This window comes from Carassius gibelio, chromosome B19, assembly GCF_023724105.1.
Source record: "Carassius gibelio isolate Cgi1373 ecotype wild population from Czech Republic chromosome B19, carGib1.2-hapl.c, whole genome shotgun sequence".
Classification (NCBI taxonomy): domain Eukaryota; kingdom Metazoa; phylum Chordata; class Actinopteri; order Cypriniformes; family Cyprinidae; genus Carassius; species Carassius gibelio.
In genome coordinates, this window is record NC_068414.1 from 36,199,411 (window position 1) to 36,225,960 (window position 26,550).

Here is a 26,550-nt window from a genome sequence, read left to right on the forward strand (position 1 = left end):
CACATTTTCTCATTGATGAAAAGTGGAAAGCAGTATCAGGGTTTGAATGCACTATGAGGTTTAATGTTTGATGCTGTCAGGTGAAAGGTGAAGGTTCAGATAAGACATGTTTAATGTTTGATCTGGTTTCAGCTGTCCTCGAGAGCGTTGTCCCAGACTGATGGAGTATTACGAAATGCTGAAGAACCGTCCCAGTATTAAAGCCAGCTGGCCTCTTGAGTGGCTGGAGAAACCTGAGGGTCAAGACACGCTCAAGAACCTGTGAAGAACATCATGACCACATCAGCAACATAAAACCATCAGTTAATTCAGATTAATGTCCTGTATTAAATGACAACCCTTGACTGTGTTCAGTGTTGTTTACAGTGCAGCAGCTTTAGTTTGATAATTAACCTCAATCATTTATCTTTAATCCACAGGGCCGCTTTATTTGTGAACTCATTTTTAAAGATAAAGCTCATTGCTATTGTGGCTATAATGATTAATTTCAACAGCTTTTATTGTTATTGTTTGGGACTAACTAAGTTTTATCCTGTTCATGCAAAATAAAGAACATACTGTATTCACTATCATTACAACAAAAAAGAAATAAATGTTGTTCAGCTTTAAATTGTTAGTAATATACAAGTTCAAATGGATCTTTGAAAATGACATTTCATGCAGTGTATAACACTGCTGTAACTGAATGAATGAAAACATCCTGCAAAGTGCACATCATCTGAAAGTGCTTCACGTTTAAAGTTAGTGTCTCTCAAAAGAAAGAGTCAACTGAATCATTTAAAAAAAGTCATTTTTAAAATGAATCCCAAGCCGTTTCATGTTGATGTCATGTACCCCTAGTGGCATGTAACATAATTAAATGGGGTCTGTAGAATCATTATAAAAATGCTTAAAGCATTTTTTTTATTATAATAAATATTTATCTACAGTAATATTATAATTTAGGTTTAAGTTACTTTAGTTGTGTTCAGAGCATTTTCAATGGAAGGTCATGCTTTGGCACTGCCTTAATAGAGGGTAACCAACACAGACAGAAATTGACATATACATCATAAACAATAATAGTTTTTAGTTGCCATTCGGTTATTTTTCTGGGACCCAAACGTTGGGATAACATTAGAATAATGTTCTAAAAACCAAAAACTAACTTTACTGGGAACCGAAAACGAATGTTCTAGGAACGTTGGAATAACAGAATAATGTTTTAAAAATCAAAAATGAACTGTTCTGGGAACCAAAAACAAATTTTATAGGAACATTGAGATGACATTAGAATAACATTCTAAAAACAATAAACTAACTGTTCTAGGAATGTTAGAATAACATTAAAAAAAGTTCTAAAAATCAAAAACTAACTTTTCTGGGAACCAAAAACTAATGTTCTAGGAACATTGGAATAATATTAGAATTACTTTCTAAAAACCAAAAAACGAACTGTTCTGTGAACCAAAAAGTAATGTTCTAGTGTAGTGATTGTGACAGACATAATTCAACTTTGTTATTAAGTTTGGTTCTGTATAATGTGTTTCTGCGTAACTGGTCAGGGATCGTGGTCCCTTTAAATGTTCGGAATGCGTGATGACGTGGAACGCTGGTAAGTTTCTGTTGGTTGTTTTTGCCTTAAAAATAAATGACACATGCATTCGTGCACTCAAAGTGAGAAGTTTTCTCTTGCAAATTACTGCAATTTTCACACTACGAACATTAGAATAACGATCTAAAAAAAAAAAAAAAAAACGAATCGTTCTGGGAACCAAAAACTAATGTTCTAGGAACGTTAGAATAACATTCTACAAAGTAAAATCTAACATTCTGGGAATGTTCTTCAAACCAAAAACTAAAGTGGCCTGTAGTACGAAGCGAGATGAACAAACTCAAGAGTTACAGAGTAAGTTTTAAGTTGACAAAACCCGATAAAGCTAACCTGGTTTAGATCAGGATCACCGGGCTCACAAATCTTGATATAAATATTTTCTGTCAACTCAGAGTTTGATCCAGAGCTTGTGATTAACTCTGGAGAATGTGCATCTATCTAATCTATCTATATAATTTGTATATGAAGCTTAAACTTAATTGCCACTTTATATAATAATAATATGAATATACTATATGAATTATAAACCATTAAAATTAATATAAGTATAAGTAGCTGCAAAAGTCGGGCAATTTTGTCTCAAAAATTCTTTGATTGTAAACTGCTTTATTATGGTGCGAGGGATACGGGGGTGTGGCTTCAATTAATCAGATGTCACTTTGCTCACAGCTGATTGGTCCAGTTTGGGTTTGTGATCTCTAAACCAAAACAAAATAGCTGTAGCTTAAGTTACCATAGCAACGAAACCTGCTCAAAATAAACCCATCTTCTTTGTCCTGAAAAGTCAGAATTAGATCAAGCTAAAAACTGAAACTGGTTTTCTGACCTGACAGTGCTACAGGCCACTGTGAACGTTAAGACAAACTTCCCTTGCTAACCAAAAACAAACCATAAATAAATAAAATTATAGGAACCAAAAACTTTCAGAAAAATGGGTAATATTACGGACTGTAATATTGTTTATGCTAGGCTACTGACAATTGTTTTTTATGTGCTAATAGTGGAAATCTTAAAGTTTTAAATGTGTTTTTAGCAGAATCGATAACATTTTAAGCAGCTCAGCTGAAATAATTCAAACATATTTATTTGATGAGTAAAAATAACCGATGAAGTAACACGGTCAGTATAATTTTGCAAAATAAACCCCTTTATGGTTTTCCAACACACCGCACATCAGTGACTGAGTGATTGTGCTTTTTCTTTTACATATTAAACCACACACAGAGGATATGATCTTTGTTTTTCTAATTTATCAGTTATAATAAATATATATTTACATTTTACATTTATGCATTTAGCAGACGCTTTTATCCAAAGTGACTTACAGCGCATCCAGAAATTTTTTTTACCTAGCATGTTTTCCCAATATATATTTCTCTTTTTCACTAACTTTATTGTATTTCATTTGTTGTATCACATCATTTTTTTTATTATTATTTGTTTTATTCACTTTTTTGTGTATTTGTTAATTTTAATTAATTTTCATTAATTCATTATTCCTCTGAAGGATATTTTTTCATTGAGATCACTAACACAAGAGCACCACTGTATTTCATAGCCTGGTAATACCAGACTCTGCTTCTTCACTTTGCTTCGTGTATTTCCCTGTTCCAGATCAAAACACGAGCCGCAGTTCCACTTCCGGCCGGCAGATGGCGAGGCCCCGCCCCTCGGTGAACGTGTGTCAGAGTCAGCGTGACGCAGCACAATTTGTGATCTATTGTTCTGCACAGCAGCGCACGTTAACAGTCTTATTTCTCAATTAGACCCGTTATTAGCAGTCATGGCGCAGAGTATGATGCTGTACTGGGGCTCTGGTTCTCCGCCGTGCTGGAGAGTCATGATCGCGCTGGAGGAGAAGATGCTGCAGGGATACAATCACAAACTTCTGTCGTTTGACAAGAAAGAGCACAAGTCTGAAGAAGTGAAAGCTCTCAATCCCAGAGCTCAGGTGCGTTCACATGCATTACAGACCTGTGCCTGATTTCTTATGAGTGCATTGGGTGGTTACTGTTTATGCAGCGACAGCAAAGCTGCCAAACTTGTGTTTTAATATTGCACTTTTTATTTGCAGGTTCCAACCTTCAAACATGGAGACATCGTCGTGAACGAGTCGTTTGCAGCGTGTCTGTATCTGGAGGTAAAACACTGAAGGGGCGTGTCTTTAGAATTGATCTCGATTCAGTTTCAATTCAAATGTAAAATCTTTTATTGAATGCAGTTGACCTTTTTTGTAAGCGCCATTATAAGCTTGGATTAAATTCAGAATTTGCTTGCATGCATTGTGTGTACTTAGAATAGTATCATTTTAAAAGGGTTATATGATGGTGCTAAAAAGAACATTATTTTTTGTATTTTAGTGTAATGCAATGTGTTTATGTGGTAAAAAATACCACATTATTTTCAACATAATGTGCATTATTGTTTCTCCTGTATGCCACACCTTCAGAAAAGCCTCGATTTTTACAAAGCTCATCTTTCTGAAAGAAGCGAAGTGAGCTCTGTAGTTCATTATAAATTCGTATGCAATAACATAGTGTTTAAATAGTCATATCTCTCTACACCTATACTGCTGACCACCCTATAACACTGTATTACTGATGAGATGTCTTATTACGTCTTATTTGCACCTTTGCATTGAAATTTAAAACCCTTTTCTCTATTTTAAGTTTAAATATTACACTAATTGTAATATAAATCATAGAAATATTAAGATTAAAAAATAAGTTATTAATGGACCATATTTGTGTGGTATTCAGTAGCAAAAAATCTCCTCTAAATATTAAATAAATATCGTTGAATTGAAATGTAGAACATGTATTTAACTGAAACATAGTTAAGTATGATGGATGAGGGTTAAATACAAGAAAACAATATTAATGTTGCCTCTCCAGAATAAAATGATACTCTAAATGTAATCAATGTATATGCAGTATATATTCAGTAATGTTCACCAAAAATTGCTACAAATTCGTGTATAATGAAGCTGTCCTCTATCAAGTTTAGTCAACGTTGGTTTGTTCGGCAAGCATCACATGACTGCGTGGTGAGATCAAAGCTTGTCGCAACTCTGTTTTTCATTGGCTATGGCTTTAACTGTAACGCCACATTTTACGATTTACGCCAAACTAAGTGCGGCAAAACAAATTAATTTAGTATTAAAACATACAAAATTTTAAAGCTATTCTGAGTTTACGCCTCGCAATTCTGATTTTTTGTTTCCGACATGGCATAAAAAAATTTATAAAAATTGTGACTTCTCATAATTTCAGTTTATATTTCGCAATTCAGTATTTTTCTTAGAACAAAGGGAAAAAAATACTAAAGATTTATGACTGAATGTAAATTTCTTGTGGAACCAGTTTTGCGAAAGTACATGAAATCATTGAAATATAATTTTAACTATCATCTCATATTTTTCCATTACTATGTCAGTTTAGGGTCTATGTTACAGAAATATGATGAAAAATCAGCTATTAATATTCTGTTTTACTGCGTTTGAGTCAGCGGCATCTCGCAGCTATAAAATATATATATTTTTAAAGGCCTTTTTATATCTCAAAATTATTTTTATATTTTTTTTTTCCCCAACCTCACACAGAATTACAAAATTACACAAAGTACAATAAAGTAAAAGTAAAAATCTCACAGTTCTAATATTTTTCTTGAATCGTGAAATATAAACTCTGAACTGTGAGGGAAAAATTATCTTTTTATATATATATATATATATATATATATATATATATATATATATATATATATATATATATATATATTTCATGTCATAGATTTTTTTAAATAAATAACATCCCAATGATTACAGTGAAAATAAACAAAAACAAAAAAAGTATTGTCTATCAAAGTTACAAATAATCACGGTCTAGTACTAGGTTCCAATGTTTTACTAGATACTATTTTTATTTTCCACTGACTCCGTTCTGAAGTTATCTTTAGAGTTTATAATTTGCTTGATGTGGGAAGGTTTAGTTCAGTTCAGTAACACACAGACATTATTTACTTTAAACACCAAGAGAAATATCAAAGTGACTCTGAAAACATCTTTATCAAAGAAGAGTAGTAATGATTATTTTGTAGTAAAGTAGTAGATCCGGACACTACAGATCTCAGACTGATGACTAAGGAGTGTGTTTTTGGTTTCTAGAGCGCGTTTAAGTCTCAAGGCACCCGTCTGATCCCAGACGACCCGGCTGAACAAGCGCTCGTCTACCAGCGAGTATTTGAGACCAACAACCTGCAGCAGAAAATGTGTAAGTGCCCTCAACAGTCAACATACATAAACCCTAATAACATGCAAACATTCAGCTGGAGCTTCTTTAATAAATCACCAGGGAATGTGAGCTGAAATGCATTTATATGCAATGAATGCAGTCGTATTTCAAAACGTTGAACTCAATTATATATATTTTAGTCTGGCATTATAGTTTGGAAAAAGTTAAGCATGTAAGTTTGTCAATAATTTAGGTAAAAATAACTTATCCGCTGAATCAAGCCGCTGCGTTCTTCTGAGGTAAGTTGAAGGTTAACTGACTTCATGTAAAAGCAGACACTTCAAGCTTTCTTTAGATAATTCTCATGTCTGTGTATCAAGTATTTGCTGATTTGTTTATGTTTGTGGCACGTTTCAGAAGAATATTAATGGAGACCGAGATGGCAGAAAGTGCACTGTTTGTTTTCTTTATTTTACAAAAGCACAATGTTTTGTTGATATTGCGAGTGCATACAAATGAAAGAACTTTTACAGTTTCAAAAAATGTATCGTTCTTATCTGTACGATAAAAAATTCTGAAACATTTTAAAGTTCTTTTTTTTGTAAGTTTAATAACTTTTTTTATTTTATGACCGTATCTGATTTGCTGTTAAAAAGATGTCATTGATTTTTTTTTTGTCACAATTATCGGAATTTCATCATAGAAATAGCATCTGCAGCAAATTGTGTATTTTTGAGTCTCTGACTAAAACTGAGCTGTTTTTCCTCCATATTCTCACTGTATCAGACTATATGAGCCATAAAAGCCTGATCGATGAAATATTATAAATGCACATGCACTGTTTTTTGTTCAGATGACGTGGCTTTCTATGATCATGTTCCTGAAGGAGAGAGACATGAATCGGCTCTGAAGAGGAATAAAGAGAGTTTAGTCGCCGAGCTCAAACTGTGGGATGGATACTTGGAGAAGGTTGGGGTTTATTGATATTTATTGCTAATATAAATCATGCATTTATGATGTCAGATTGCTGATCTCACTGTGAATGATTCAGCAGTTATTCTCTTCATCTAAATGTAATGCAGTGTTTTAGGCGGCTCTTGCAAATAATTGCAACCTAATATCTTATCAGTAAAATGCTTAGAGTAATGGAGGGTGAACTTGACCTTTTGTTTAAAAGTTTTTATTTTATTTTATTGCTTTCTGAAATGCATCACATTTCAACAGCAGAATGGATAATGCATGCATGAGTTGATTGCGGCAGTTCTTTATTAGTAGAGGAGATGCTGTTACTGTATTTGAGAGCATAATAATGAGATTCTCTAACGATGAGTGATTTGTTCATCAGATGGGTAAAGGCTCGTACCTCGCTGGTAAGAACTTCACCATGGCCGATGTGGTGTGTTTCCCCGTCATCGCGTATTTCCCACGACTTCAGTGAGTCAATCTCTCCAGATATAAAGTGTTTTTCACATGAAAAGTTGAAAGCAGTATCAGGCTTTGAATGCACTATGAGGATTAATGTTTGATGCTGTCAGGTGAAAGGTGAAGGTTCAGATAAGACATGTTTAATATTTGATCTGGTTTCAGCTGTCCTCGAGAGCGTTGTCCCAGACTGATGGAGTACTACGAGATGGTGAAGGACCGTCCCAGTATTAAAGCCAGCTGGCCTCCTCACTGGCTGGAGAAACCTGAGGGTCCAGACATGCTCAAGAACCTGTGAAGAACATCATGACCACACCAGAAACATATAACAATCAGTTAGATTTACGCTTAGCTTACTGTATTAAATCACAACCCTGTGTTCAGTCTCATTTACAGTTATCAATCATATATCTTTAACCCTGCTTGCAGCTTGATTCATCTGTAATGATTAATGTTCATTTTTTTGTATTGCTTTTTGGGGCTAATAAAGTTTTATCCTGTTCAGTCCAAATAAACAAACATATTTACCAGCAGTTTTACATTTTAGCACTATATTTTTTTGTATAACATGAAAAATGTCAATTAATTGTTATAATAATAAATGAAAAAAAATCATATGCTTATTGTATTTGATTTCAAAATCATTAAAATTTTATCTTAATATTTTAAGTCAAGTCATTGAGTGAATTAATAATTAACAGAGATTGGCACACAAACATTTGCATAATAGTAGACTTGTTTATTTAGTAAATAAACTTTAAAGGCCTTTTTATATCTCAAAATTATTTTTATATAAAAAAAATTCCACAACCACACATAGATTTACAAAATTACACAAAGTAAAATAAAGTAAATTGGCACTTTGTTAATTTTTTTTTATATTTTTATGAATAACAACCCAATGGATTACAGTGAAAATAAACAAAAACAAAACAATATTGTCTATCAAAGTTACAAATAATCATGGTCTAGTACTAGGTTCCAATGTTTTACTAGATACTATTTTTATTTTCCACTGACTCTGTTCTGAAGTTATCTTTACAGTTTATAAATTGCTTGATGTGGGAAGGTTTAATTCAGTTCAGTCACACACAGACATTATTTACTTTAAACACCAAGAGAAATATCAAAGTGACTCTGAAAACATCTTTATCAAAGAAGAGTAGTAATGATTATTTTGTAGTAAAGTAGTAGATCCGGACACTACAGATCTCAGACTGATGACTAAGGAGTGTGTTTTTGGTTTCTAGAGCGCGTTTAAGTCTCAAGGCACCCGTCTGTTCCCAGACGACCCGGCTGAACAAGCGCTCGTCTACCAGCGAATGCTTGAGACCAACAACCTGCAGCAGAAAATGTGTAAGTGCCCTAAACAGTCAACATACTGTCACGGGAGGAGCACAAGACAGACACAGTGGGCGTGGCGTCAGGCCTCGGAGAGGCTTTTATTAACAGAAATCATAAAACACAGGGAATAAAAGTGGCCAAAAGGGGAAAGTGTCCAAAATAACAGGGAATCTGGTGTCCTCGTCGTGCTGCGGGATTTGTGTAGGTCGGGCAGTGTTCATCAAGGAAGGGTCCAGGCAAGGGGCGGAGTCCGGCGGCCGCACGCGCTCCCCTCCTTGGTCCGGGGCGCGAGGGGCGGCGGCTTCTCCTAGCGGCCGCATCTCTCTCGTTGGCCGCGGCGCTGGTAGGGGATGGACGGCCCGGCATCCTGGCCCGTCGGCCGTGTAAACGGGTGCGGTTCTCTTCCGGATCGCGGGTCCGGCAGCTCACGTCTCTTGTGGCGCGGGAGTCCCTCAACGCACCCTTCCTGGACCCACGAGGACACCAGTGTGCATGCACAGGGAAGAGACCGGTCTCCTGAGGAGAGGCGCGTTGGGCTTTTAAACAGCGGCGGTAATGAGGCTCCACTTCCTTCAGGTGTGCCCCATCACACGCCGCCAGCCCTGACTCGTCCAGCGCCCCTCCTCTCACACACCCACTCCAGTCGGGAGCCTGGTGAAGGGCGGCGATTTAGGACGGGGTGCCGGTGATAATCAGGGAGGAGGCAGCTGACTCGTCACATTCCCCCTCCCAAGCGACATCCCCGTCATCAGGGCGCCGCCCACACGGGAGTGCTACCATCCTCAACCAGGCTCCTTACGGTCGGAGTGGGCGGGGATTCCTCTCCGGGCGGTCCTCCCTCTCGCAGCGCGCCAGAACAGGGACAGAGAAACCGGGTTTTAGTGACAGCCTCAACCAACCACAGGGTAAAATGACAATAACAGAAGTCACTTACCCCTTTTGTGGCTGGGAGGCTGTCCCCAGTTTTCCTCCGTCCCAGTCTGGGTTCTCACGAACGTTTGCAAGCGAGAGGGAGTGACGTCACCAGACGTTTCCCAACTGCGCTGTCTAGGCTCCGCCTTGCCCGCATTCTCCACCAGTGTCACGGGAGGAGCACAAGACAGACACAGTGGGCGTGGCGTCAGGCCTCGGAGAGGATTTTATTAACAGAAATCATAAAACAAAGGGAATAAAAGTGGCCAAAGGGGGAAAGTGTCCAAAATAACAGGGAATCTGGTGTCCTCGTCGTGCTGCGGGATTTGTGTAGGTCGGGCAGTGTTCATCAAGGAAGGGTCCAGGCAAGGGGCGGAGTCCGGCGGCCGCACGCGCTCCCCTCCTTGGTCCGGGGCGCGAGGGGCGGCGGCTTCTCCTAGCGGCCGCGTCTCGCTCGTTGGCCGCGGCGCTGGTAGGGGATGGACGGCCCGGCATCCTGGCCCGTCGGCCGTGTATACGGGTGCGGTTCCCATCCGGATCGCGGGTCCGGCAGCTCACGTCTTGGTGGCGCGGGAGTCCCTCAACGCTCCCTTCCTGGACCCACGAGGACACCAGCGTGCATGCACGGGGAAGAGACCGGTCTCCTGAGGAGAGGCGCGTTGGGCTTTTAAACAGCGGCGGTAATGAGGCTCCACTTCCTTCAGGTGTGCCCCATCACACGCCGCCAGCCCTGACTCGTCCAGCGCCCCTCCTCTCACACACCCACTCCAGTCGGGAGCCTGGTGAAGGGCGGCGATTTAGGACGGGGTGCCGGTGATAATCAGGGAGGAGGCAGCTGACTCGTCACAATACATAAACCCTAAAAACATGCAAACGTCCAGCTTGTGCTTCTTGTGTCAAATCTTTCCTGATTGTCAATTCAATTCAAGTTTATTTGTATAGCGCTTTTTACAAAACAAATCGTTACAAAGCAACTTTACAGAAAATTGTTTCTACAATATTTAGTAGTAGCTAGTAGTTTGTGCACATTTGACAGGATTTTAGAAAAAATAAAAATAATAATAATAATACAAGACGTAGTCAGCTAGACGATGAACTATCAATATTATTAATTAAGTTATTATATGATGCAGTCACACATTTAGCAATAATTGTTAGTTCTGTTTGTTGATTCAGGGTTAGCATCATCTGAGGTCCTCTGAGGGTCAGCATCATCTCTTCTCAGGTGTTCTGGATCCAGACTGGAGCTTGTGTAAATCCTAGTTACCACGGGATGTAAATCCCGTGGCGAAACATAGAAACAAAATACAGACATCATTAGCATAGCTGCTGATCCAACAAAGTAAAATTAGTTTAACCCAAGCTAATGAATAAAAATGCACCTTTGATCAGATGCAACTACACTCACAATTTAAAAGATACATTATTCGAATGCTTGGCGAAAGAGATGTGTTTTTAATCTAGATTGTGATCAAGTAAAGGTCAGAATAAGGTTAGTAATATCCCCAGATGATATCTCCAGATGAACTCTTACTGGACTGAAGCAGCTCAGCTTTACTCGATTCTCCATCAATCATGTTTTAGAGTCTCAAATCTGATCTTTTGAGGAGCGTTTGTTTCAGCATGTAAGTTTGTCACTATAACACCAATATAAGTAAAATAACTCTTCCGCTGAATTTAGCCACTGCATTCTTCTTCTGAGGTAAGTTCAAGGTTCACTGACTTCATGTAAAAACAGAAACTAAAAGCTTTCTTTAGATAATTCTCTGTGTATCAAGTATTTGCTGATTCGTTTATTTTTGTGGCGTGTTTCAGAAGACTATTAATGGAGACCGAGATGGCAGAAAGTGCACTGTTTTCTTTATTTTACAAAAGCACAACGTTTTGTTGATATTGCGAGTGCATACAAATGAAAGAACTCTCCAGGAGGGTCTGGCTGCAGACTTGCACTCTCAGACACTTGCATTTCCGCTAGTGACATCACTTGCGGTCTTTATTTTTTATTTTGTTGAATTTTTTGATTACTTTTTGTTTGAATTTCGCTACATTTTATAACAGTAGCCAGGTGGCTAAGACAAGAAAAAATAAACTAAATTACAATGTCACTTGCAATCGCTACCTGCACTCCACTACCTGTGACGTCACTTGCAATCAACAAAAATCGTGCACTTGATGGGGGAACATGCTATTGGTGCTTGAAATATCATGTTTTCTTTGTATGATTTTAACAAGCACGTAAATACTTGCCCTCTTCTCCTGAGTGACAAGCGAGTGTCAGAAGCGTTAAGTTGCGCAGCGCCACCATGTACCGCGGTATTTCTGTTTTACATTAAGTGCCATCTAATGTCAGGGAATGAATTTGCATCATCAGCGAAAATCGCTTGGGTGTGAACACAAATACACATTTAAAAATGCTGGCGAAAAATGCGTGCCGATATTCGTCCCGGTGTGTACGGCCCTTAAGACAGATCATTCGGGATAAACCCAGTGTTACATTTGGTCTTCTGTATCTAGCAGAGCTGCGGGTGACACAGTGAGGGAGAAAAAGCTTTTCACCGACGCGAACGATGCATGGAAATTTGCAGTTTGGCACAGATAAGTAAATGCCGAACAGTAATTCTGATATGTTAAGCCTGTTGTTTTGTTTAAGTTTCTGTTATTTAGCAGACTCACTGTTGGACTTTTGTGAAGTCTCTTCAAAGTAAAATGCGGAGGTCGGCTTTTCTTTTCTATTTGTTTTTTATTATACGTTTTTATTGCCTTCTACTTCATGGTAAGTTGTACTGTACATTTGTTCCTGTAACAGCTAAACATGTTCGGTTAGCAAACGTTTTGTTGGGTGGGTGGGTCAGTGCTAAAGGTTCCATGCTTACATCTACTGGTGTGTAGGTAAATTGTAGGAACAGATTATGATTTTCTGTTGTAATCACAGTTAATGCTTAATAAGGTAAATGCAAAAAGGGCATCTTTGAATTTCTCCAACTGGAATGTAAAAGGTCTGAATGAACCAGTTAAAAGGGGGGAATATTGTCTCATTTAAAATCACTGTTTTCAGATATGTTTCTACAAGAGACTCATTTAAAACGTACTGCCCAGGTTAGACTGAGATGCAAATGGACTTGCCAAATTTATCATTCCAATTTCTCTGCTAAATCTAGAGGAACAGCTATCCTTTTCCATTAAGAAGTTCCATTTAAACATAATTTGACTATTTCAGATAAAGAATGGAGATATGTAATTGTTGTTGGAGAAGTATTTTCTGTGTCACTGACATTAGTCAATGTTTATGGACCAAACTATGATAACCCCAAGTTTTTCAAAATTATTTTAGATACAAATCTCATAATCGGGGGTGATTTTAAATGTGTACTAGACTTAGATAAAATACACTTAGATAAATCCTAATACACAAAAATAGTTAGTTCCAACTCCAGTAAATTTTTGAATGCATATATAACTAATTCAAATATGTTTGATATGTGGAGAATTCTCTATCCAACGCCTAGGGAATACTCTTTTCATTCTAAAGACCATAATCTATACACAAATAGATTATTTCATTCTGTATGGTAAATTTATGCCTCAGGTTTGTACAGCTTAATATCTTAATATTATTATATCCGATCACAATCCGGTGACCTTTTCTTTTAAAATATATAATATGGAGAAACCACAAAGTAATTGGAGGCTAAATTCTCATTTACTTTTTTTAATCACTTAAAACAGGACATAAAACCCTTTTTTGAAATTAATGACAAGCCGGACATTTCTATGGGGGTGTTATGGGACACATTTAAAGCATACTGTGGTGTGGAAAGAGTAGGACCCAAGAGCGATTATGCAAAAGGAAGCGTCTTTAATAGAGTAGCGTTGTAACAGAAATAAGTCTTTGAAATAACAACAAAAGGCGGCCGATGAGCCGGTACCCAAAAGGTAAACAGTCTTTTACGTGAAAGGGCAAACAGAGAGTTCTTGAAGATAAACGGGCCGGCGCTCGGGCAACATGTTGAGATTAGCGTTAGCTGGATAAACTCCGGAGGCAGGTACGATAACTGTCCAGAGTACCTGTCAGCACCAGCAGGTCTGGACAGAGAGCAGAGCAATAGGTTAACCCAGAGCGCCGTAATATCTGACCTGTGACTGGAACACGAAAGGCAGGATAGGGTCCGACACGACAGGACTAGACAGGACTGGCACAAGAGGATTACGAAGCATCAGCATCTACAGCAAACGAAATAATCAAGCAGAGAACACACAAAAAGGGGACTTAGAAATAGCCAGGGTGATTAGGGAGAAGCGAGAACAGGTGTGAATCTATTAGCGAGACAGAGGAGAGATAATGAGAAACAGCTGAAGAGGAGTGTGAGTGTAGCGAAGAAAAACAGCAGGGGGGGAGGAGAGAAGGAAAACCGAATCCATGACAGTGCCCCTCCCCTAGGGAGCGCCCCCTGGCTCTCCCAAGGGAGGAACCTGCCGAGTGTGGAGGAAATAATCGATGAGAGAGCGGTCCAGAACGTCCCGGGAGGGGATCCAACTTCTCTCCTCAGGGCCGTAACCCTCCCAGTCAACGACAAACTGGAGACCCCGACCACGACGACGCATATCTAGGAGTTTACGCACAGTGTAAACGGGAGCATCCTTGACACGAACGGGGACAGACGGGGGGTGGGAGCAGCCGCGCGTACGAACGGTTTAATGCATGAAATATGAAAAACGGGATGGATGCGACGCAGATTGGGAGGGAGTTATAGTTTGACCGCGACAGGACTAACGATCTTAGAAACCTGATAAGGTCCGATAAAGCGGGGGGGGGGGGGCAGCTTGCGGGAGGGAGCCAGGAGAGGTAAATTTTGGGTGGATAGCCACACTTTCTGACCACAACGATACTTAGGCCCTCTGATACGATGCTTATTGGCGTACTTTCGAGTACGGGACTTGGTGCGACAGAGCGCGGATCTAACTATTCTCCAGGTGCGCTTACAGCGATTGATGAACGCCGTCACTGAAGGGACATTGGAGTCCGCATTCTGCGAGGAGAATAAAGGAGGCTGATAGCCAAGGCAAGAATTAAACGGGAATAACCCGGTAGCGGACGTAGGTAAAGAATTATGGGCATATTCTGCCCAGGGCAATTGCTCTGACCAAGATGATGGGCTACGAAAGGCTAAGCTGCGTAAAAGGCGGCCAACGATCTGATTGGTGCGTTCAGCCTGGCCATTAGTCTGGGGATGAAACCCAGAGGAGAGGCTGACAGACGCGCCGATGAGGCGACAGAATTCTTTCCAGAACTGGGACGTGAACTGAGGGCCCCTGTCTGAAACGACATCAGAGGGGAGACCGTGTATCCTAAAGACGTGATTGACCAAAACCTGAGCCATCTCCTTGGCCGAAGGAAGTTTAGGAAGGGGGATAAAGTGCACGGCTTTAGAAAATCGATCCACTATAGTATTACCTGCTGACGGGGGTAAGCCAGTAATAAAATCAAGGGCTATGTGAGACCAGGGCCGGGACGGAGTGGGTAGTGGTCTTAAGAGACCCGCCGGCGAAGAACTGCTAGATTTGGTCTGTGCACAGACCGTACATGACGCAATGAAACGTCGCGAGTCACGGTCAAGAGTAGGCCACCAGAAGCGCTGGCGAATAGTGGAGAGTGTGCCCCGAACGCCGGGATGGGCAGTTAATTTGGAGGAATGAGCCCACTGAAGAACTGCTAAGCGTGCCAAAACGGGAACAAAAAGGAGGTTCTTATGGACATTACGCGGAGCGATGGAGTGAGACAGGGCACGTTTAACTACCCTCTCTATTCCCCAGACCACCGCACCAACAACACGAGAGGGATAGATTATTCCCTCTGAGCTGGAGGGTGAGTCTGAGGAATCAAAGAGGCGAGAGAGAGCATCCGCCTTCACGTTCTTAGACCCAAGGCGATATGAGATCGAGAAATCGAAACGGGCGAAAAATAGAGCCCAGTGAGCCTGACGTGCATTAAGCCTCAACAGTGAATTGTTTAGAGCTATCAGGGGTCACGAGAATAGGAGCTGAGATAAAGAGAGAGTTTAAGTGATCAAATGCCTTCTGAGCGGACTCTGACCACCTAAAACATGACTTGACCGATGTTAAAGCTGTAAGAGGAGCCGCTACTTGACTGAAGTTACGTATAAAACGTCAATAAAAATTAGAAAACCCCAAAAACCGTTGGAGCGCAACACGAGAGTCAGGGATTGGCCAATCGGAAACCGCCCGAACCTTAGCAGGGTCCATACTAACGCCATCTGCGGAGATCACGGAACCGAGGAAGGTGACGCTGGGCGCGTGAAAAGTGCATTTCTCAGCCTTTACAAACAGGCGATTCTCAAGTAGGCGTTGAAGGACTCGACGCACCTGCTGTACGTGTACCTCGAGAGATGGAGAGAAAATCAATATATCGTCAAGATACACAAACACAAAGATATTAAGCATGTCTCTAAGAACGTCATTGATTAACGTCTGGAAAACAGCTGGGGCGTTCACGAGCCCGAACGGATGCACCCGATATTCGAAGTGCCCTAACGGTGTATTTTAACGCAGTCTTCCATTCATCCCCCTCCCTTATACGAATGAGATGGTACGCGTTGCGAAGATCCAACTTGGTGAAAACTCTAGCCCCCTGAAGCAAATCAAAAGCGGATGACATGAGCGGTAAGGGGTAGCGATTCTTGACGGTCACATCATTAAGCCCACGATAATCGATACAGGGACGTAAAGAGCCGTCTTTTTTCTTAAAAAAGAAAAACCCTGCCCCGGCTGGCGAGGAGGAAGGGACTATGGTACCAGCGTTAAGGGACTCGGACAGATATTCCTCTAATGCCTTTCGTTCGGGCGCGGATAGAGAGAACAATCTACCGCGAGTGGGTGTGGTCCCGGGTAAAAGTTCTATGCTACAATCGTACGGCCGGTGAGGAGGGAGAGAAGTTGCCCGTGAACTACTGAAAACCGCCCTCAAGTCATGATATTCCTCTGGCACTCCGGTCAAATCACCCGGCTCCTCCTGAAACACAGAAACAGAGGAAAGAGGGGGATTAGCAGACAATAAACATTCGACATGACAAGACAGGTTCCAAGAGAGGATGTTATTATTAGACCAGTTAATGTGAGGATTGTGTTTAACTAACCAGGGATGTCCTAAAACTAAAGGAGCAAAGGGGGAGCGGAAAATTAAAAAGGAAATTGTGATGATTACCAGAGACAGTGAGAGATAAAGGAGCAGACTGAAAAATGAACCCTGGGTAGGGGACTTCCATCTAGGGCAACAAGGGGAGTGGCCTCCTCCCGCTCCCTCAAAGGGACACCTTGCTTGCGGGCCCAGGACTCATCTAGGAAATTCCCCTCAGCCCCAGAGTCTATTAAGGCATTATAAGAGACTGACAAACCAGACCACTGCAGGGTAACGGGAATGACAGTGCGCGATTCTGAGGGAGAGATTGAAGTAGCGCTCGCCAGTAATCCCTCACCGACTGACGAACGCTTGCCCTTTCCTGGACATGATGCCACGAAGTGGTTGGCTGCGCCACAATACATGCAGAGACGATGAATAATGAGACGTTCCCTCTCCTTGGTGGAAATGCACAGTCCACCTAACCGCTTGGGCTCTGGTTCAGGCTGAGTAGGTTGGGGGGAAGAGACAGGTGCAGCGGCGGAACGAGTGGGGATATCCATGGGCCTGGAGCGGCGGCGGAGATCCAACCTCTTCTCTGTACGTATGGCCAGATCAATGAGGAGGTCGAGACGAGTCGGCAGATCATGGGCGAGGACCTCGTCCTTGATGTTGGAACTGAGTCCCTCAAGGAAACGTGCCACGAGCGCCAGGTCATTCCACCCACAAGTGGTCGAAAGGGTACGAAACTCAATGGAATAATCCACGACAGAGCGTCTGCCCTGATGGAGGGTAGACAAGATGCGAGACGCCTCTTCTCCGCGGGCCGAACCGTCAAACACCCGAATCATCTCCTCCTTGAAGTAGTCAAAGCTGGCGATGAACTCGACCTCAGCCTCCCAGGCGGCAGTTCCCCACTCACGGGCACGTCCAGTCAGGAGCGAGATGACGTAAGCGACCCGAGCTCGCTCTCTAGCGTAGGTCACTGGTTGGAGAGAGAAGACAAGTTCACATTGGGTGAGAAACGACCGACACTGTGCGGGCTCACCGGCATAACAAGGAGGGTTGTTGACTCTGGGCTCTGGGGATTCCAACCCCCTGGAAGCAGGAGAACCCGCCTTAAGCTGGTGAACCTGCGTAGACAAATCCGTGTGCTGGGCGGCCAGAGAATCTACCGCCGCCGAACAGTGGCTAGCTCCGTGTGATGTCTTCCGAGCATGACTCCTTGCAGCTCAACGGCAGTCTGAATCGGGCTTGCACTCGCTGGGTCCATTATTGGCTTGATTATTCTGTGGTGTGGATAGAGTAGGACCCAAGAGTGATTATGCAAAAGGAAGCGTCTTTAATAGAGTAGCGTTGTAACAGAAATAAGTCTTTGAAATAACAACAAAAGGCGGCCGATGAGCCGGTACCCAAAAGGTAAACAGTCTTTTACGTGAAAGGGCAAACAGAGAGTTCTTGAAGATAAACGGGCCGGCGCTCGGGCAATATGTTAAGATTAGTGTTAGCTGGATAAACTCCGGCGGCAGGTACGATAACTGTCCAGAGTACCTGTCAGCACCAGCAGGTCTGGACAGAGAGCAGAGCAATAGGTTAACCCAGAGCGCCGTAATATCTGACCTGTGACTGGAGCACGAAAGGCAGGATAGGGTCCGACACGACAGGACTAGACAGGACTGGCACAAGAGGATTGCGAAGCATCAGCATCTACAGCAAACGAAATAATCAAGCAGAGAACACACAAAAAGGGGACTTAGAAATAGCCAGGGTGATTAGGGAGAAGCGAGAACAGGTGTGAATCTATTAGCGAGACAGAGGAGAGATAATGAGAAACAGCTGAAGAGGAGTGTGAGTGTAGCGAAGAAAAACAGCAGGGGGGGAGGAGAGAAGGAAAACCGAATCCATGACACATACATTAGGGGTTGTTATTATCTCTTATCAAGCATTTCAGAGAAAATTGGGACACACACATACCTGCAGCTAATACACAGACACACATATAAGCAGCACAATCACTCTCAGTCTGGACGAAGTCTTGTTTAGCCCCATCTAGCATTTCTGAGTGTTTTCCCTGTGTTTGTACTAGGGCTGTAGCTATCGAATATTTTAGTAATCGAGTATTCTACCCAGAATTCCATCGATTAATCGAGTAATCGGATAAAATGTGTTTTTGCTTAAAGTGCAATATTAATTATGCAGGAGAAAATGAGACTCCTGGGTCTCTTAAAATTAACAACTAACTATTTTTTAAATGCATAGAATGCAATGCATACATCAAAAATAAACATTTAATTATTACCCATTGTTTCTCTTTCTGTACTTGTACTGTGAACAATGACAATAAAGTTGACAGATGAATTAAGTGCTTTTAGGTGCCAATCGGTTGGGGTTTTAAATAAAGCAGTTTCTGAGATGCACATTAAACATTAAACACAAAACATTAATTTAATTTATCTTTTAATAATTAAAAATTTAAAAAAAACTTAACTTTTTGGTAAACAAAGGGGATTTACTATTAAAAATAAAACATGGAAGAAATGTGTGATTAAACCTTAAAAAAATAATGTTGGATATTTTTTTTTTTTTTAGTAGTAGTAGCCTAGGCTATGTACATTGTGCTGAACAATAGTTTTTAACCGACTTTTTTTTTGACGTGTTGGCCTACCTTTACAGTTCTGTTATCTTATTTAGTGAGACGCTGAAATCACCTGAGCGTCACGCTTGTTTCTGTGTGTTTAAATATATATATATATATATTTTTTTTTTTTTCTTTGTTGTTGTTATGGCCTATATCTGACGTATTATTAAATGTGTTTTGTTGTTACTTTTTTGTCAGTTGTCCTATTTTGAGATTAATTATTAATAGGCTAATAATAGGCCTATAATTACATTTTTACGTAGCCTAATAATTAATTTATTCTTGAAATTAAATGTAAGTCTTTAGAATTAAGATGGATATTTTAAGGATGTCTGCCAATGACGTCTTTTTGATGTCTTTTCAACAAGTTATTGCTGGGTGGGAGTGATTCGCAAAACTTGCTTTGGAATCCCGATCTGAATCAAATGTTTTGCAAACTCACTCCAAATTCCTGATCCCAAATAATTCGCTTTTCGCTTCTGAGTCCCGATCTGAATCAAATCTTTTGCAAACTCACTCCGAAGTGATCTCAAATGATTCGCGAAATGCGCTTTGGAGTCCCGATCTATCAAATGTTTTGCAAACTCACTCCGAAGTCCTGATCTCAAATAATTCGCGAAACGCGATTTGGAGTTCCGATTTGAATCAAATATTTTGCAAACTCACTCAGAAGTCCTGATCTCAAATGATTTGCGAAACGCGCTTTGGAGTCCCCATATAGTTTTTTGTTTTTTGTTTTTAAAGAGTAGATTTAGAATAGTGAATGCTAAGATTAGAGGGTCAAATATATGTATGATGAATAATAATAATAATAAACAATGTAAACATAGTTAGGCTATTTAAGTTCCCCTTGCTCCACAACAAATCCTTTAAATTTAACAGTATTTAGAAAATATAATTAAAAGATATAAATTCACAAGCCAAAACGAATGATCATTTTAGGCTAGAATGAAACTGAAACTAAAGTTGGGTCTCTCATTCGACACAAAATCTAATTTTTCTATAAATATTGTTTCCGTACTTCACTCGCTTCCAATATCCACATAAAAGAAAATGTTTAGAAAATGCTTAACGGTACAGATTTTACTACATAAACACTGAGCAGTGTGTGTTTGTGTTTAAAGTTACTGTTTTTTATTATGATAATGAACAGACAAAGGTGATAAAAATAAAAATATATATATTAAATATATATATATATATATATATATATATATATATATATATATATATATATATTCGTTGTTGTTGTTATGACCTATATCTGACCTATTATTAAATGTGTTTTGTTGTTACTTTTTTGTCAGTTGTCCTATTTTGAGAGTAATTATTAATAGGCTAATAATAATAGGCCTATAATTAATTTTTTACGTAGCCTAATAATTAAATTATTCTTTAAATTAAATGTAAGGCTTTAGAATTAAGATGGACATTTTAACGATGTCTGCCAATGATGTCTTTTTGATATCTTTTCAACAAGTTATTGCTGGGTTGGAGTGATTCGCAAAACTTGCTTAGGAATCCCGATCTGAATCAAATGTTTTGCAAACTCACTCCAAATTCCTGATCCCAAATAATTCGCGAAAGGCGCTTCTGAGTCCTGATCTGAATCAAATCTTTTGCAAACTCACTCCGAAGTGATCTCAAATGATTCGCGAAATGCGCTTCGGAGTCCCGATCTATCAAATGTTTTGCAAACTCACTCCGAAGTCCTGATCTCAAATAATTCGCTAAACGCGATTTGGAGTTCCGATTTGAATCAAATATTTTGCAAACTCACTCAGAAGTCCTGATCTCAAATGATTTGCGAAAGGCGCTTCCAGTCCCGAACTAGTTTTTTTTTAAAGAGTAGAATTAGAATAGTGAATGCTAAAGTTAGAGGGTCAAATAAATATATGATAAATAATAATAATAAAAAACAATGTAAACATAATTAGGCTATTTAAGTTCCCCTCGCTCCACAACAAATCCTTTAAATTTAACAGTATTTAGAAAATATAATTAAAAGATATAAATTCACAAGCCAAAACAAATGATCATTTTAGGCTAGAATGAAACTGAAACTAAAGTTGGGTCTCTCATTCGACACAAAATCAAATTTTTCTATAAATATTGTTTCCGTACTTCACTCGCTTCCAATATCCACATAAAAGAAAATGTTTTACATCAGGCCAGTAAGGTGATAAAGCTTAACGGTACATATTTTACTACATAAACACTGAGCAGTGTGTGTTTGTGTTTAAAGTTACTGTTTTTTATTATGATAATGAACAGACAAAGGTGATATATATATATATTCGTTGTTGTTGTTATGGCCTATATCTGACGTATTATTAAATGTGTTTTGTTGTTACTTTTTTGTCAGTTGTCCTATTTTTAGAGTAATTATTAATAGGTTAATAATAGGCCTATAATTAAATTTTTAAGTAGCCTAATAATTAATTTATTCTTGAAATAAAATGTAAGGCTTTAGAATTAAGATGGACATTTTAACAACGTCTGCCAATGACGTCTTTTTGATGTCTTTTCAACAAGTTATTGATGGGTGAGAGTGATACGCTAAACTTGCTTCGGAGTCCCAATCTGAATCAAATGTTTTGCAAACTCACTCCAAATTCCTGATCCCAAATAATTCGCGAAAGGTGCTTCAGAGTCCCGATCTGAATCAAATGTTTTGCAAATTCACTCCGAAGTGATCTCAAAGGATTCGCGAAATGCGCTTCGGAGTCCCGATCTATCAAATGTTTTGCAAACTCACTCAGAAGTCCTGATCTCAAATAATTCGCGAAACGCGATTCGGAGTCCCGATCTGAATCAAATATTTTGCAAACTCACTCAGAAGTCCTGATCTCAAATGATTTGCGAAAGGTGCTTGGAGTCCCGAACTAGTTTTTTGGGTTTTTTTTAAGAGTAGATTTAGAATAGTGAATGCTAAAGTTAGAGGGTCAAATAAATATATGATAAATAATAATAATAAACAATGTAAACATAGTTAGGCTATTTAAGTGCCCCTCCCTCCACAACAAATCATTTAAATTTAACAGTATTTAGATAATATAATTAAAAGATATAAATTCACAAGACAAAGGTGATAAATATATATATATATATATATATATATATATATATATATATATATATATATATATATATATATATATATATTCGTTTTTGTTGTTATGGCCTATATCTGACATATTATTAAATGTGTTTTGTTGTTACTTTTTTGTCAGTTGTCCTATTTTTAGAGTAATTATTAATAGGCTAATAATAGGCCTATAATTATATTTTTAAGTAGCCTAATAATTAATTTATTCTTGAAATAAAATGTAAGGCTTTAGAATTAAGATGGACATTTTAACGACGTTTGCCAATGACGTCTTTTTGATGTCTTTTCAACAAGTTATTGCTGGGTGGGAGTGATTCGCGAAACTTGCTTTAGAGTCCCGATCTGAATCAAATCTTTTGCAAACTCACTCCGAAGTGATCTCAAATGATTCGCGAAAGGCGCTTCGGAGTCCCGATCTGAATCAAATATTTTGCAAACTCACTCAGAAGTCCTGATCTCAAATGATTTGCGAAACGCGCTTCAGAGTCCCGATCTGAATCAAATATTTTGCAAACTCACTCAGAAGTCCTGATCCCAAATGATTTGCTAAAGGCGCTTTGAGTCCCGAACTATTTTTTTTTTTTTTTAAAGAGTAGATTTAGAATAGTGACTGCTAAAGTTAGAGGGTCAAATAAATATATGATAAATAATAATAATAAACAATGTAAACATAGTTAGGCTATTTAAGTGCCCCTCGCTCCACAACAAATCATTTAAATTTAACAGTATTTAGAAAATATAATTAAAAGATATAAATTCACAAGCCAAAAGAATGATCATTTTAGGCTAGAACGAAACTGAAACTAAAGTTGGGTCTCTCATTCCAACACAAAATCAAATTTTTCTGTAAATATTATTTACGTACTTCACTCGCTTCCAATATCCACATAAAAGAAAATGTTTTACATCAGGGCAGTAAAGTGATAACTCTTAACGGTACAGATTTTAATACATAAACACTGAGCAGTGTGTGTTTGTGTTTAAAGTTACTGTTTTTTATTATGATAATGAACGGACAAGGGTGATAAATATATATATATATATATATATATATATATATATATATATATATATATATATATATATATATATATATATATATATATATATATATATTCGTTGTTGTTGTTATGGCCTATATCTGACATATTATTAAATGTGTTTTGTTGTTACTTTTTTGTCAGTTGTCCTATTTTTAGAGTAATTATTAATAGGCTAATAATAGGCCTATAATTAAATTTTTACATAGCCTAATAATTAATTTATTCTTGAAATAAAATTTAAGGCTTTAGAATTAAGATGGACATTTTAACGACGTCTGCCAATCAGTAGCGGTTTTAGGCACGGGCGAACCGGGCAGCCGCCCGGGGTTCATTTTTTCGTGACACATTGGGGGCAGCAGCACGAGCAGATAAACAAAAAATCCTCTGTGTCGCGAAGCGGTTTTTCGTCATTTATATAATTTCACTGTGTGTGGAATTGGCAAATTGGCGCTCCCTGCAGCTGCCGGCGCCCCTGCTTGCTGAAAATATCCACTGAAGCTTTGTGTTGTGAGAGAAGTGTAAGGGAGTGGGGCGAGAGGCGCGTGCGACATTTCACCTCTGGGTCTCTCTCAAATGGAACGGGCAGGGCGGGGGTGGACGGGGACGGGGGATCCACACTAGTAATATAATTAATAATAGGCTAAAGTCAGTCACACACCTCGACTTTCTTCCAAATAACGCACATTTCATTCATAATGTTATAATACATGCCTATAGTTCCTGCAAATGAAACTAGGTAATACAAAACGATTATGTGGTCATCAAGGTGAATTGGTTTAGCCTTGACTTCTGGTCCTGAGTGACAGTTGGGGGGATGGGAAATCTGTTGATTGTCGAGTGCCAAATAAACAGAGATGGAGAAGAAAAGGTCAAAGCCAGGTGCCCAATTTCGAAAAAAAAGAAAAGAAGAAGAGGAGAAACGAGCAAAAGATAAAGGTATGCAACTATTGTCTCTGTATGATTACAGTATCCATTTCATGAATGAAGGGCTAATGTTAATTGGTGGTGGGTATAACTCTTTGTTAACCTTTTTGCTATGATGCTTGCTATGCTTATACAACAATAATTTGGTTTCAACTCAATCATGAGATCTAATTTATAATATTGTGCTTTGCAATAAAACTGTTAAAAGTTCAGTTATCATTTCCATCAGTTGGTTTAACATTAGGCCCTGTAAATAACCAACGGCATTTTATTTGCTACACAGTATGCTAAGTATTGTTTCCTAAGTATAGTTTTACAAGTCATAACTAAAAGTGTGTCATGCGTATAATTTGAGGCAGTAACCTAATGGCACCTCCATGAAAGTTGGATTGATATACAAATTTTGGTTGAAAAATATCCTGAAACCCAAAAAGATTTTGTTTTTGCCTATAAATATAATTTAAAGTCATTTTATTTTTTTAAACAACTGAGTCCCAGTGACCATAGCATAATGTGAATAAAATATTATTTTTCAATGTATTTTTTTTTACTATTTGTTTCTATGCTCTTAAAAATGTGAAGACATGGGGGAAAAAAATGAAATAAATAAATGTTTTTATTTTCCGGGTCTAGGAGGATATAGCGTGTAATGACAGACATTTAGTGTGTAAGAGCATGTTTATGTAACCCTTCTTTTATGTTTTGAGTCAATTTGACCCTAGGCTGTTTTAGCTTTATAAAACATTATCCTATGGTCTTTTGATTTCAAATGCAATTGAATTGCAATTTCAGGGGCACTTCTAAAATATTCGAAAGGGGTCTCGCCCAGGGTGTATTTCAATGTAGAACCGCCACTGCTGCCAATGACCTCTTTTTGATGTCTTTTCAACAAGTTATTGCTGGGTGGCAGTGATTCGCGAAACTTGCTTCGGAGTCCCGATCTGAATCAAATGTTTTGCAGACTCACTCCAAATTCCTGATCCCAAATAATTCGGGCAAGGCGCTTCTGAGTCCCGATCTGAATCAAATCTTTTGCAAACTCACTCTGAAGTGATCTCAAATGATTCGCGAAATGCGCTTCGGAGTCCCGATCTATCAAATGTTTTGCAAACTCACTCCGAAGTCCTGATCTCAAATAATTCGCGAAACGCGATTCGGAGTGCCGATCTGAATCAAATATTTTGCAAACTCACTCAGAAGTCCTGATCTCAAATGATTTGCGAAAGGCGCTTCCAGTCCCGAACTAGTTTTTTTTTTTAAAGAGTAGAATTAGAATAGTGAATGCTAAAGTTAGAGGGTCAAATAAATATATGATAAATAATAATAATAAAAAACAATGTAAACATAATTAGGCTATTTAAGTTCCCCTCACTCCACAACAAATCCTTTAAATTAAACAGTATTTAGAAAATATAATTAAAAGATATAAATTCATAAGCCAAAACAAATGATCATTTTAGGCTAGAATGAAACTGAAACTAAAGTTGGGTCTCTCATTCGACACAAAATCAAAATTTTCTATAAATATTGTTTCCGTACTTCACTCGCTTCCAATATCCACATAAAAGAAAATGTTTTACATCAGGCCAGTAAGGTGATAAAGCTTAACGGTACAGATTTTACTACATAAACACTGAGCAGTGTGTGTTTGTGTTTAAAGTTACTGTTTTTATTATGATAATGAACAGACAAAGGTGATAAAAAAAAATATATATATATATATATATATATATATATATATATATATATATATATATATATATTCGTTGTTGTTGTTTTTATGGCCTATATCTGACGTATTATTAAATGTGTTTTGTTGTTACTTTTTTGTCAGTTGTCCTAATTTCAGAGTAATTATTAATAGGCTAATAATAGGCCCATAATTAAATTTTTACATAGCCTAATAATTAATTTATTCTTGAAATAAAATGTAAGGCTTTAGAATTAAGATGGACATTTTAACAACGTCTGCCAATGACACCTTTTGATGTCTTTTCAACAAGTTATTGCTGGGTGGGAGCGGGGAAACTTGCTTCAGAGTCCCGATCTGAATCAAATGTTTTGCAAACTCACTCCAAATTCCTGATCCCAAATAATTCGCTAAAGGCGCTTCGGAGTCCCGATCTATCAAATGTTTTGCAAACTCACTCCGAAGTCCTGATCTCAAATAATTCCCGAAACGATTCGGAGTGCCGATCTG

The 26,550-nt window shown here is 38.7% G+C and overlaps 3 protein-coding genes across 4 annotated transcripts in view; 2 read left to right on the top strand and 1 right to left on the bottom strand.

The window, feature by feature from the left end:
* Window positions 1-567, top strand: part of LOC127978687 (glutathione S-transferase A) — a 209,307-nt gene extending 208,740 nt beyond the window's left edge. For both annotated transcript variants that reach the window (XM_052583556.1, XM_052583555.1), the window contains exon 6: window positions 133-567. In XM_052583556.1, coding sequence (XP_052439516.1) covers window positions 133-265 — 133 coding nt within the window. In that variant the 3' untranslated portion in view covers window positions 266-567. The remainder of the gene's footprint in view (window positions 1-132) is intronic.
* A 2,680-nt stretch (window positions 568-3,247) lies between these two features.
* On the top strand, window positions 3,248-7,865 carry LOC127978688 (glutathione S-transferase A-like). Its single transcript, XM_052583559.1, has 6 exons — window positions 3,248-3,545; window positions 3,669-3,734; window positions 5,760-5,865; window positions 6,680-6,795; window positions 7,172-7,260; window positions 7,414-7,865. The coding sequence occupies exons 1-6, from the start codon at window positions 3,378-3,380 to the stop codon at window positions 7,544-7,546; spliced, it is 678 nt and encodes a 225-aa protein (XP_052439519.1). The 5' UTR covers window positions 3,248-3,377; the 3' UTR covers window positions 7,547-7,865.
* A 2,649-nt stretch (window positions 7,866-10,514) lies between these two features.
* The window catches only part of LOC127978676 (semaphorin-6D), a 276,967-nt gene continuing 260,931 nt past the window's right edge, over window positions 10,515-26,550 (bottom strand). The window contains exon 16 of the mRNA XM_052583525.1: window positions 10,515-10,751. Within this exon, the coding sequence (XP_052439485.1) occupies window positions 10,716-10,751 (36 nt within the window). The 3' untranslated portion in view covers window positions 10,515-10,715. The remainder of the gene's footprint in view (window positions 10,752-26,550) is intronic.

Coding starts and splice junctions, on each gene's coding strand:
- LOC127978688 (XM_052583559.1), top strand. CDS start 3,378: ATGGCGCAGAGTATGATGCTGTACTGGGGCTCTGGTTCTCCGCCGTGC. Junction 5,866..6,679: donor CAACCTGCAGCAGAAAATGT/GTAAGTGCCCTC, acceptor TTTTTTGTTCAG/ATGACGTGGCTTTCTATGAT. Junction 6,796..7,171: donor GGGATGGATACTTGGAGAAG/GTTGGGGTTTAT, acceptor TTTGTTCATCAG/ATGGGTAAAGGCTCGTACCT.